This window comes from Miniopterus natalensis, chromosome 7 (assembly GCF_054644295.1).
Source record: "Miniopterus natalensis isolate mMinNat1 chromosome 7, mMinNat1.hap1, whole genome shotgun sequence".
NCBI lineage: Eukaryota > Metazoa > Chordata > Mammalia > Chiroptera > Miniopteridae > Miniopterus > Miniopterus natalensis.
The window spans coordinates 26409942-26423070 of record NC_142087.1 but is presented as its reverse complement, the minus strand read 5'-3'; the positions used below and the strand labels follow the sequence as shown (position 1 = coordinate 26423070).

Genomic DNA, 13129 nt, shown 5'->3' with positions numbered 1-13129 from the left:
TTTAAAACACATCCAAGCCCAGCGGGGCGTGGCTCAGTGGTTGAGTGTCGACCTGGGATCCAGGCAATCAGGGTTCAATTCCTGGTCAGGGCACATGCCCAGGTTGCGGGCTTGATCAATGACTCTCTCATCATTGATGTTTCTATCTCTCTCTCTCCCTCTCCTTTCCTCTCTCTGAAATCAATGAAGATATATTTAAATAAAACATATCCAAACAATTAAAATACAGCTTCCAATCTCGAAACACTTTTGGCAGTTTTTTGGTTTTTTTTAAATATATCTTTATTGATTTCAGAGAGAGGAAGGGAGAGAGAGACAGAAACATCAATGATGAGAGAGACGTCACTGATCAGCTGCCTCCTAGAAACCCCCAACTGGGGATAGAGCCCGCAACCCGGGCGTGTGCCCTGACCAGGAATTGAACCATGGTCTCCTGGAACCTAGGTAGATGCTCAACCGCTAAGCCACACCCAGCCGGGCACTTAGGGCAATTTTAAGCCACCTACCCTAAGTTCTCAAAGTTAGGGCAGTAATTTAACAGCAACAAGATCTGCAGGGTCATCTCAGCAAGACAAACTTGCTGACCACAAAGCACGGCCTCAGCAAAGTAGCTGTCACTCCAGATGAGCCTAAACCCAGAACTGGGCTACCACGATTCGACCACCCCTGTATCCAGGAGCACCTACCTTGGTTGCTTTCTTCATGAAACGTGCATTATCTTTCTCAATATCATGCCAGGAACGAATAGGAACCTTTAATTCATCTCCAACCACCATTCCAGGCCCTTGGGTGGGAGGACCACCTGTAAACAACATAATCCTGGCTCCCGTGTTCGGAAAAGTGCCCTAAAACAGTAAATGACAGCATTTTAGAAGCAGACAACCCCACTCCAAGTATGTTTGTTTCCCTAAAAAAAATACTACAAAGATGAGTTCTCATCAGCTGTACTAATATTGCAGAATAACACAGACGACAATGCAAAGAAGCAGCCTTCTCTCTTCCAAGCTGAAGGTTTTGCACTGTTATTAATCTACTAAGAGCACTTCCCATTGCCCTCATTGCTTTGTGCTTCTCATGAAAACCTGGTATTTTTTAAAAATCGAGGGCTTCTTCAAGGTGGATAATAATAACTGAAGCACTTTCTGATAAGTTAACAGTCAGCTGACTTAGGTTGCAACTGATTTGCAAGCACTACCAATAAACACAACTTCTGAGAGCGAGTATGCATGGTCTGAGGCGTCCCAGTAAATTCTCAGTTACCTCCAACAAGCCAACAGCAATAGACAAAGCAACACCAGTGGATCGCAAAGGTCTCTTCCCCTGAGTTACGGGCCACGGGTCCCTCTGCAGCTCCCCAAGAAGGTCAGTGAGGTTCATGTCAATCTTGTGAACAGGCTGCAGAAACCTGCATGATTTTGAACAGACACATCAATCCTGGTTTAAAAAAGTACTCTGGTCTTCAGCACTAAGTAACACACAGTTACTGCTCTTCAAAATAATTACCCAGAATAGAAAAACCTTCCAACTTTTTTCTTCAAAGTTATCTCTAAATACAAAAACAAAACAACTCAAAGCTATTTTATTCAAAAATACACCTTAAAGCCTAATATATAGCAATTCAAATATGTAGCATGGAAAAAAGTCAATTTAAATAGGAGCAAATCATAATGTTCATTATATAGACAATCCTCATCATTCTAAAGACTCACAATTTGTGCTTCTCTTGAGCCTTTGTAGTAATAGAGAAACACTGGTTTCTTAGTGTACAAGACTGTCCCCAGCAGGTCAGGCAACGCATTTTATCATGTTTGCTGAATGTTAACCCGGCCCAGGGCAGACGGACACTCCAAGAACTGAGTGAAGTGTATGCCTGGCTCCAGGTTTGAGGACACCCAACAGAAGCCTTTTCAGTTTTCCCAGTTTTAATTAAGAATCAAAAAGGACAAGAGCCATATGTTTAAGAGGAGGGGCAGAACTGAACACCGTCTCAAAACCTTTGTGATGATACAACGCTAACAGGAAAAACATTATGAACAAACCTGCCACACATGTATGTGAACACATATATATGATACACAGGTACTATTGTGTTAAATACATTATTAACGTTAAATATTGGTTAGGATTAACAATTTATTTTTTTCTCTAAAAATAAGAAACTAAAAATTCTAACATTTTTCTTCCCTCACTTGAGTGGACTGCCCTGCATACCAACTACTATATGTGCAACACACTGCTCACCTGCTCGAAACAAAAGGGTGCTCTTGTGGTTGAGCAGGTCTTGCTTGCTGCATGGGCATGGCAGGCTTGGTCAGGCCAAGCATATCCTAAAAAAGAACCAAAAAGACTCATTTCCTCTAACACTGAAAGTAAAGGACTAATTAACTTTTAAGAAATATCCTTGCTCCTGCTTGTGTACAAGTTAAAACACAAACCTGTATCTGCTTTGCAGTTAAATCCTTGGTCCCTCGGAAAACATAACTTTTGGAGATTCCTTCACAGCTGAGTTCGTGAACCTGCACCATCCTCCCAAACGTGATCAAACCCACCAGAGCATCTGGAGGAAGGAGACTCAGAGACATTTGTAGAGATTCTTTGAGTGCTTGAAGGTCCTCTTCTTCCAGGCACGTGTCGACCACGTAAAGGAAGACTAGAGGAGACTGTGGACCTCGCTTTATGCAGAGAAGTACAAAATAATAATCAGTATGCAAGAAGACATATCCAGCTTTTAAGTCACATCAAGTATATAAATAACAAGTCTTCTATATTTACTGACAGGGGGTAAGAACAGCTAAACAAACTTGATTTAATAGCAGGTTCTACTAAAACAAACTAAAAGAAAAAACTATTTGTATCTAACAATTTATTCCACGTTTTTAAAAGCCTTCTAAGTGCCAGACATTGTTCTAGGTCCTGGGATAAATCAGTGAACCAAAACAGTAAAGATCCCAGCTGGCCTCAAGGAAGTAATTTTCTGGAATGGAGAAGGTAAGTGCGATTGTGAATGCCAGGAATGGAGGTTAAGGGGCAGGTTCTAGTATTAAATAGTAGGTCAGAACAGTCTCGTTAAAAATGTAGTATCTGAGTAACAGGCTGGAGGACAGGGAGGGAGAAGGGCAAGAGTGCACCTGAGGAAAAGCGAGAGCAAGACCCACAGGCAGAAGCATTGCTGGCAGGCCTGAAGCAAGTCAGGGGGCCCCATCTGGCTGAATGACGACACCAGCAAAAACGAGGTCAGAGTGGTGGCAAGGGCTGGCTCACAAAGGGCTGTGAAACTATGTTACTCTGGGAGAAAAGGGAGCCACTTTCACCACTGGAAGTTTCCAAACACAGAAATAACATATGTTTTTAGAGTTCCTCTGGCTGTTGAGTTAAGAATAAAATGTAAATGGACATGGGTAAAACAAGAAGTATTAAGAGACTGCCCCAATAATTCGAGTGAGAGGTGGTGGCTGGCCCAGGACAGAAGCAGTGGGTAGAAAGAAGTGGATGGATTCTGGATAAATTGTGAATACAGACCCAATGGGATGGCTTAATGAATCCGATATGGGATGAGAGACGTCAAGGATGAATCTAAGATTTTTAAGCTGAACAACTAGAAGACTGAGTACCATCAACTGAAATGGAGAAGGCTGTGAATACAGGGTTTGAATTTACTCAGCACTACCTTTTTTGGTTGTTGTTAATCCTCACCTGAGGATATTTTTTCCATGGATTTTTAGAGTGGAAGGGGAGATAGAGAAACAGAAACATCGATGTGAGAGAGACACATTGATTGGTTGCCTCCCACATGCGCCCCAACCAGGGTGGGGATCAAGCCTGCAACAGAGGTACATGCCCTTGACCAGAATCGAACCTGTGATCCTTCAGTCCTAGGGCGGAAGCTCTAACCACTGATCCAAACCAGCTAGGGCAATGCTACCTTTTTTTATAACCTTCTCCCAAGACCTGAAAACAATGCCAGAAAGTGCACACACACCATAACCTAATGTTTAGGATCTTCCTGCCCTCACAGCTTTAACTCCCCCAGACAGGTAAAGAGACATGGAAAACAAAGCATTCAAGAGAATCTCAGTATTTAACACTGTCCATTAAATGTGCGACAAACAAGTTACCTGTATCACGTACTCAATTGTAGAAAACTGGGGCATCAATTCAGCAGGCTGATTCACCTCAGATATGCCTGTATAAGCTGGAGGAAACTGGGGGGACAAAAACAAAGACATGCCTTATATTTATATCACATTATAATTTTTTTTGTGTGTTTTTATTGCCCAGCCAAGTATGGCTCAGCGGCTGAGCATCCATTTAGGATCCAGGAGATCACGGTTTGATTCCCAGTCAGTGCACATACCTGGGTTGTGGGCTCCAACCCCAGCAGGGGGGCAAGCAGGAGGCAACTGATCAATGACTCTCTCATTACTGATGTTTCTATCTCTCTCTCCCTTCCTCTCTCTGAAATCAATCAAGATATATTTTTTAAAAATGTTTTTATTGATTTCAGGAAGACAGAGGGAGAGGGATAGAGAGACAGAAACATCAATGATGAGAGAGTCATTGATCGGCTGCTTCCTGCATAACCCCTACTGGGGATGGAGCCCGCAACCCAGGCATGTGCCCTGATGGGAATCAAACCGTGACCTCCTGGCTCATAGGTCGACACTTAACCACTGAAGCACACCAGCCGGGAACATTATAGCATTTTTTAATGCAGTTTTGGGTTACACTGTAACATCTAAATTATTAAAAAATGCACTATTAAAAAACATTTCTTAAATGTTGTCCTGCAAACTAAAGGCAAAGATTTTAGCTGTCTCATCAATAGTCTATGTGGAAGACCAAAGCTCTTATTTGGGTTTAGTATTGCAGCCATTATCAATAAAGTAATACATATTCACTGCAGAAAACATGAAAAAGTACAGAAAAATATAAGGAAACAAAGAAAAAAGCCTTGCAATCCCATCAACTTGAGGCAGTCACTGTCAGTATGTATACTATCCAATTAGGATAAACCAAAGTCAAATGAAACACAAACGGGACACCCGCTTTCTCATGGTAGCATACTGACTGCCTACAGAGAATTTACAAAGAAAGGGAATTCTGTATCCCTCCACAGCAAATGAAAAGGACCCAAATGATACAATGGAGTCGCCGTTCAACAGAAAAGTCCCAAATGTTCAGCATTCAATTTCACACTTAACTAGAGCTATCATCTTGAGTTTAGCATAAACTGTTGCCTACCAAGGCACAATTCAACCTCACTTAAATTTTTTCAGACTAGTACAATTCGAGCATAGGAAATACTTTTAAAAATAATTCACGTACCTGGTTTCTTTGGAAACAGAAATTACAGGCCCAAAGTTTTGCCCGATAATCAACCTGACTGTGAAAAAAATAAATATTACAACTAGGTAACATTTTCATTTTTAAGGTAGAGAGCATTCAAACATAAACTTCAAGTTTCATAAATTACAGATGTGTTTCTGCATGGGTGCATGGATAAAGGTATGCAAAACGCTTACTGCAGTTAGTGTTCTGGCTGTTAAGTACAACAAAAGTTCCCTTCCAACAGCGATGAGGAGGGCTAGTAAATCATTTTTTCTCTTCAATCTCCTAGATAACATTTAAAATTCTATGCTTTGTAAGAATTGTAGATTATATCCTTTTACCCTGTTATCTTAACATAGTCTTTGTAATTTTTCTAACATCTTCAGTGTTCAAATATGTGAAACTACTAAATTTCAATACTAAAAAGTATATTTCACACAAGAAAAAACTTCCCAGACTTACCACACAGCTTACTTGAAGATGAGCAGGCTTCTGAGCTGATAAACTTCCTACATGGGTTCAAGATACTTTAGTTGCTCCCCCATCCCCACCCCCGCTTTCTACATTTAGAAAATTAACAATCAGCGGCTACCATTTTTAAAAAGCCAGCAGCATCTTATATATTATATGTGGGCACATTAGGAAATGAAGTAAAAAATGTTCCCTCATATAAAAATTTTATCTTTTAAAGGGTATTTATGACACTCCACCTATTTAGAAATTCTTTCAAATAGTACCTACATTTAAGAGAAATATCATAGGTCACTATCTCAGGGACTAAAAAAAGTACACTTAACAATAAAATCATTAAGAGTTAAAATTTCCCCCTGGCTGGGTAGTTCAGTTGATTAGAGTGTCATCTGCATATACTAAGGTTGCAGGTTCAATCTCTGGTCAGAGCAACCAATGAATCCACAGGTGGGTGAAGCAACAAATCTATGTCTGTGTCTGTCTGTCTCTCTCAAAATCAAGCAATAAATAAAAATTTACATAAAGTTAAAATTTCTTCTATTATAGCATCATTATAGCAGGTATGTATGAAAAACCTTTTGGATTTTTTTGGAAAAATGCTTTAAATGGCACCAATAAAATCTACAGTTGACCCAAAAAAAAGTGAATTTCAAATCCTTTCCCTCTACCTCCATCTCATTCCCATAAATTCTAATTTTATCTGAAGTATTATGCCAGGGAGATCGCTTTTTTAAAAAAAATTTAATTTATTAATTCTGAGAGAGAAAGAGAGAGGGGAAGAGAGAGAGAAACATTGATTTGTTATTCTACTTATTTATGCATTCATTGGATGATTCTTGTATGTGGCCTGATCAGGGATCAAACCTGTAATCTTAGCATATCGGGACAACACTCTACCAACTGAGCTTCCTGGCCAGGCCACCAGGGAGATTTCTAAAAGCATTCATCAATAAAGAATCTCACCATCTACTAATCTCAAATTACGACTTGTACAAATTCAATCACTTATATAAGAATCACAGAAAAGTCCTAATTTATTGTATTCATCATTTACTAGTTTATAAAAGAATTCATACCAAAGTGGGTTGAGAATGGCTTTGCAAGTTGGTCTGCTGCAGAGCACAGGTTCATACTGTACAGGGGGCAGGTCTGGACGTTCTTTCAAAGGCGTAAGGAGACAAGCCAGAGGAACCACCATTCTTGTAGCCTCGAGACGGCTGGAAGGCCACACATTCCAACTGAAACGCACACCATCCCGTTCTTCATTCTGCTGAATGAACTCCAGATATGTTGCCATAGTCTAAAAAGAAAATGAAGATACAGTTTTAATTGTATGTGAAATTGTCAACTAAACTTCAAAGACAAAAAAAAATGGTCCCCTACCTCAATGTTTCTTAACACTTAGTCTGGAAGAAACTGTCACCATAGGATGACAACATTTCCCTTTCTGCTGGCCCCTAAAGCTGGTTAACTTCAGTTATTTTTGATTACTGTTCCTTTCTCAACCCTCCTGTCAAGAACTCAATAAAAGGCCAATGGAGGAAAAAAGGGGACATCTATAATAGTTTAAACAATAAAGATAAATTTTTAAAAATAATAAATAAATAAATGGAGCAGGAGGCTTACAATCCTTTGATCACCGCTAAGCTGCATTTAAACTTCCTCGTATCATCTCATCATCTCAGCCAACCTAATTTCAGCCCCTTGCCTGAGAGTTAGACTAAAACTTTGTTTCAGCACCCAGCTACCTTCCTCCGTGATCCCCTTCCTTCCTTGCTCTACTAAAGTAAACACTACTATATTTTACATTCCAGGTGATCTTGTTTTTGTGCCCTTTTCCCTCCTCCCTTTGTTACCTGCGGAGGAAAGGAATGGATTTTGATGTGTGACTCCAATTCATAATGGGAACAGCTGCCAGTTCTGAGTGAATTTTTACTTGGGATCACCAAAATTACAAAGGGAAGTTTGCTATTGTGCTGAGAGAGTTCTTCACCAAGACCTCTCTCCTCACCATGGTTGCTTATGCCTATGCCTTGCAAGATTCCAGTAATAGTCATTCAGACTAACCTTTTCAAACCCCAATAACACCAACTCCATTGAATGTTTTATACATCCTGTTTACATCCTAAAATCTAGGCTAACACACACCTCAGCTATTAGGGTTTAAGGGAACAAACACCTCAAGAAAAATGGGGGGAGCAAATTAAAGAATCTACCATATTATTGGCCTGTAGTGTTCATTTCATACAGTGCTGAATAATAATTGCCTCCATGTTATGATCAGAAGCACCATACTGTAAATAATGTGAACCAATAGGACTATATGGCTAGAAAAGCAAATGAATGAATTACTCTACTACACACAACCCAGCCCCCACAAGCTCCAAATGTTTGCTACTCTAAGGCACATATTTGTTATTTCTGGCAAAAGCGGGGAACTGAAGCACCGTGTACACAGGAGGCACTTCTGCAGCTTCCTAGACGCTAAAGGGATGAAGTTCTACGATCACAGTTCTTAGCAAGTACATCAACAGGCTTCAATAACTGTTTCCCTTCTCAAAACATTTCATTATTAAAAGGTACTGGCTCCATCCAATGTCCTCAACAATCAGCATATTAAAACCTGCTCTATCGGTTTCCCATGTCTCTTCCTTTCACGCCCTCTTCTACAGCATGGACTTTTTCCTTCTTTTTTTAACATTTATTTTTCAGTTACAGTTGACATACAATATTATATTAGTTTCAAGTGTAAACGCCAGTGATTAGACATTATATAACTTTCCAAATAATCATCCCCATAAATCTGTCACCCACCTAACACAATACAAGTTATCACAATATTACTGACTATATTCCCTATGCTGTACTTTACATCCCCATGACTATTCTGTAACACCAATTTGTACTTCTTAACCCCTTCACCTTTTCATCCATCCTCCAACTCCCCTCTTCCCATCTGGCAACCATTAAAATGTTCTCCATATTTATGAGTCTGTTTCTGTTCTGCTTGTTTTTTAGATTCAATTGTTTGATAGATATGTATTTATTGTCATTTTACTGTTCATATTTTTTATCTTTTTCTTCTTCTTAAAAAGACCTTTTAACATTTCATGCAATACTGGTTTGGTGGTGATGAAATCCTTCACCTTTTTCTTGTCTGGAAACCTCTTTATATGACCTTCAATCTAAATGACAGCTTTGCTGGGTAATCTTGGTTGTGGGTCCTTGTTTTTCATCACTTTAAATATTTGCCACTCCCTTCTGGCCTGCAAAGTTTCTGTTGAGAAATCAGCTGACAGTCTTACGGGAGCTCCCTTATAGGTAACTTAACTTTTTTCTTGCTGCTTTTAAGATTCTCTGTCTTTAACTTTCTGCATTTTAATTATGATGTGTCTCAGTGCGGGCCTCTTTGGGTTCATCTTGTTACGAACTCTGTGCTTCCTGGACCTGTATGTCTATTTTCTTCACCAGGTTAGGGAAGTTTTCTGTCATTATTTTTCCAAATGGGTTTTCAACTTCTTGTTCTCTTTTCTCCTTCTGGCACACTCACAATATGAATGTTGGAATGCTTGGAGTTATCCCAGATGCTTCCTACACTATTTTCATTTTTTGGAATTTTTTCTTATGGCTTTTCTCATTGGGTGTTTTTTGCATTCTTATACAAATCACTGATTTGATTCTCAGCTTCACCTACTCTACTGTTGATTCTCTATAAATTATTCATTTCAGTTAGTGCATCCCTCGCTTCTGACTGGCTCATTTTTATGGTTTCCATGTCCTTTGTCAAGCTGTTGAAGTTCTCACTTCCTTGAGCATCCTCATAACCATTGTTCTGAACTCTGTATCTCGTAGTTTGCTTGCCTCCATTTCACTTAGTGCTTTTTCTAGAAATTTCTCCTGTTCTTTCATTTGGGAATCCATTTCTTTGTTTCCACATTTTGGCTGCTTCCCTATGCTTATTTCTACGTATTAGGTAGAGCTGCTATGTGTCCTGGACTTGCTGGAGTGGCCTTGTGTACTAGGTGTCCTGTAGGGTCCAGTGGCACAGCCTCTCCATTCACCTGAGATGAGCGGTCCAAGGGCCCCTGTGTGCACTGTCCTGTTGTAGTTGAGCCTTGACTGCTCTTGGCATCCCTGGAAGGGATTCACCGCAGGCCCATCAACTGCGAGGACCTGCTGCGACTACAGCACAGGAGCTGCTGTGCAGGAGCCGACCCTTAGGTGCAGGACTTGCTTTGCTGGGTTTTGGTCCTCAGGGAGTCTGCCCCTTGAGTGTGTGAGTACAGCACCGATTCTTAACCCTGGACACAAAACCCACCCGGGGTTTGGGGCTCAAACTATCCTCTGAAACTTACATGAAATTCTGTGCATGAGCAAATATGCATTTTTCTAGGGAGATGGGTCTATGTCTTAACAACAAATTCTCAAAGGAGAAGGGTATCTGAAAATATTAATAGCTGAATGAATGAGTAAATGAACGGTCTGGAAAGATCAAATAGGAGTCTCCGACCAAAAAAAAAAAAAAATCAGAACCACTCTTATCCCACCAAGGCATAAGTTTTCAGGACACAGACACCAAGTTTAACCAAAGGTTAAATCCAAGGGAATCAGAAGACCTGGGTTCTAGTTTCAGCTCATTTACGAAGCAGAAATCATTTCACCGGAAACGCGAGGACCTCAACTGAAAAGGGGGGTTTGGGTCCTTCCGCACCCCGCCTTTGTAAGGAAACCCGAGTCAGAAGCCGGCCTGACGCCAGGCCTGGCGGGGAAAGCATCACTCTCAGGAGACCCCTGGATCGCCAACTGCCCGGTTCCTCTGCCCACCAAAGGACTCATCCCGCAAGCAAACCATTAGTCGCCTACAGACTCACGCCCACGCCCTCAGACCTCCGTCCCCTCCCGCGCTCCCCACTCACCTGGCCGTAGCCGCCCGCCTCGCCGCAGCCGCTGGCACCTAAAACTACGTGAGCCCAGCCCGGCTCCGGCTCCGGCTCCCACCGCCAAGTCCAGCTCAGCTCTCAATCGATTGGTCAGCGGCCCTATGCGTCACGCAAGGGTGCCGCCCACGGCCCAATCAAAGACGGCCTTCCGGCGGACGAGCGGAAGGAAGCAAGACACTCAGGGACGCCGAGCCGCCATGTTGGAAAAGGGCAAGACCGTTGAGCCTCGCTCTACAAAACCGCAGTTCCTCCGAACGTACATTTCTCCACGTCTACCTCTAGCCGTTCCCGCTTTAGAGAACCCCGGCGCCTGTCGGACTGTTTTCTAGGCGCAGCCCGCAGGCCTCAGGCGCTCCCTCTGATTCAACATGACATCCGCCCGCCTCAGTGGGAAGTTCCTCTCATCGCCTTAGTTACCGGGAAGCGAAAACGATGACGTACGGCCCCGGAAGAAGGAGTGACGCTACGCGGAGGAAGCTGACGCTAACCGGAAGGAGGCGTCAGCGCGCTGAAGGGCGGGGCGGGGCACAAGGAGCGTGGAGGGGCGCATGCGCGCGCACACCTACCTGTGCGGAGGCAGGTCCCCGGGTCTGTCCACAGGTGTGGTTCTGCATCTGCGCGTCACGGGGTTTCCTCCGCTCGCCCGCCCCGGCGGCTCGTGGGCTCTGCGGAGACCCGCACCTGGGCCCAGGTCCTCGCTGCGCTTGTCGCCCCGTCGCCGTGCGAGGAGGCGAATGGCCGAGAACTGCCCTCGCTAAGCGCTTGAGAAGACTCAGCAGCCCTCATAGCTACGTCGGGCGCAACTTCTCCAGCCGCCGCGACTGTGTCACTCCTTTATACGCGGCAAAAATGAGATTTAAGTTTATTAATCTGATTTAGAGATAGCCTTTCTGTAGCATATAAAAATAAGCAAAACCATAAACTTAAAATTATGCTTAGAATATAGGCATCCAAGAGTTACGATGAATTCGCTCCATTTAGTATCAGTAGGGAGTTTTCAGTTACAGATCGTAGAAATTCGTTTAAGTCGATGTCCTATGAAACAATTATTGTTAACATAAGAAGTTGGTCAGAATAATTATTCAGCTTTGTTGAGCAAATTTGCATTTTCATGTTCCTAAAACATTATGTAAGAGTAATGTTAGGTCATTTGACCATTACACTTATATAAATTTAGGACATTCAAAGTAGTTATTCCCTCAGGAAATAAGCTCAAATAAAATACATACTTGTATTATACTTTACATTGAGGGAAGACATAGATGGGGTTTTTTTAACCAGACATTAAATACAATTTGGCAAAGATTTGTTTTGATTATTTGAACCTAGATTCTTTCTGTACTAGAAATTTCTGTAAGGTGGTTTTTTTTTAATTTAGCACATTTAAAGTATTAGAAATTTAATGTCCTTATTTTCTGGGAATTTAGGGACAGGTAATTTATATGTGTATTTATTTTCATAAGCCAGTTAGAGCTCCTTTAAGAGATGTGCTAACCTGAGTTCATGTTCTTCAGCAACATGATTTCCCTGGTTTTGTCAGGTGAATCCATTGGGATGTTGGTGAAACCTCCAAAATTGTTAAAGTTTCAAAAAGGTAAAATTATGACCCTCATACAAATGCAAGGTGACAAGGTGTCGAAGATTCTCCATAACTCATTCACTAATAAGAGGACCAATAAGAATGTTTAAATTGGTTCAAAGAAAAATTTGATTTATAGAGACATACTCTTTACCACGCAAAATTCATTTTCATTGCTGTGCACAGGAATCATTTGCATCGTTATGGGAAGAAAACATTTGTGTGATTATCCATTTTCTGTACATTAATTTCTATCTCTACAGAGTTGTAAAAGAGTTTAGCCAAAGAAAAAGGTCACACTTCTTAAGATCAGATCACTCCATAGGGTCCTTGAACAATGCCCAGCATTCCATAGAAAGTTCTCCTTTGACTATTTCAAAGTCTCTCCCACAGTTGCCCTGAGATATGATACAGTGTGTATCATTTACATTCTGTATTTCTGGCTGGTACTTCTCTAACTAACATAAGATTCAACAATGTGCTGGATATCCCTGGATATTCTCGGGCATCTCAATCTCGTTATGTCCTACACTGAATTCATACTTCCCCTTGCCACTAAACTAACCCCTGTCTCTTGTGCTTTGTTTCACTTGGAGATACCATTCTCGCAGTGACTCAGGCTGAAAACTAGGGAGTTATCCTTGGCCTCCCCTGTGACAGGGTTCAGGACACACTACTACAAAATATGGCACCTCGGCATATTGAATATTTTAACCTGAAGGAATTTGAGAAATTATAGATGCAAGGAAGGACTCTGACCTCCCCCTCCCTTCCCTAAAGCAGATCCTAAGTCCTTCATGTGAAAGGTCCC

General features: G+C 41.7%; 1 protein-coding gene across 1 annotated transcript in view; it reads right to left on the bottom strand.

Annotated features, from left to right (window-relative positions):
- Window positions 1-10772, bottom strand: part of SEC23B (SEC23 homolog B, COPII component) — a 30939-nt gene extending 20167 nt beyond the window's left edge. Inside the window, exons 1-8 of the mRNA XM_016211978.2 lie at window positions 10716-10772; window positions 6876-7099; window positions 5326-5383; window positions 4116-4202; window positions 2436-2672; window positions 2242-2327; window positions 1261-1405; window positions 687-845 (exon numbers count right to left, since the gene is read on the bottom strand). Coding sequence (XP_016067464.1) covers window positions 687-845; window positions 1261-1405; window positions 2242-2327; window positions 2436-2672; window positions 4116-4202; window positions 5326-5383; window positions 6876-7096 — 993 coding nt within the window. The 5' untranslated portion in view covers window positions 7097-7099; window positions 10716-10772. The remainder of the gene's footprint in view (window positions 1-686; window positions 846-1260; window positions 1406-2241; window positions 2328-2435; window positions 2673-4115; window positions 4203-5325; window positions 5384-6875; window positions 7100-10715) is intronic.
- Window positions 10773-13129: the final 2357 nt, after the last annotated feature.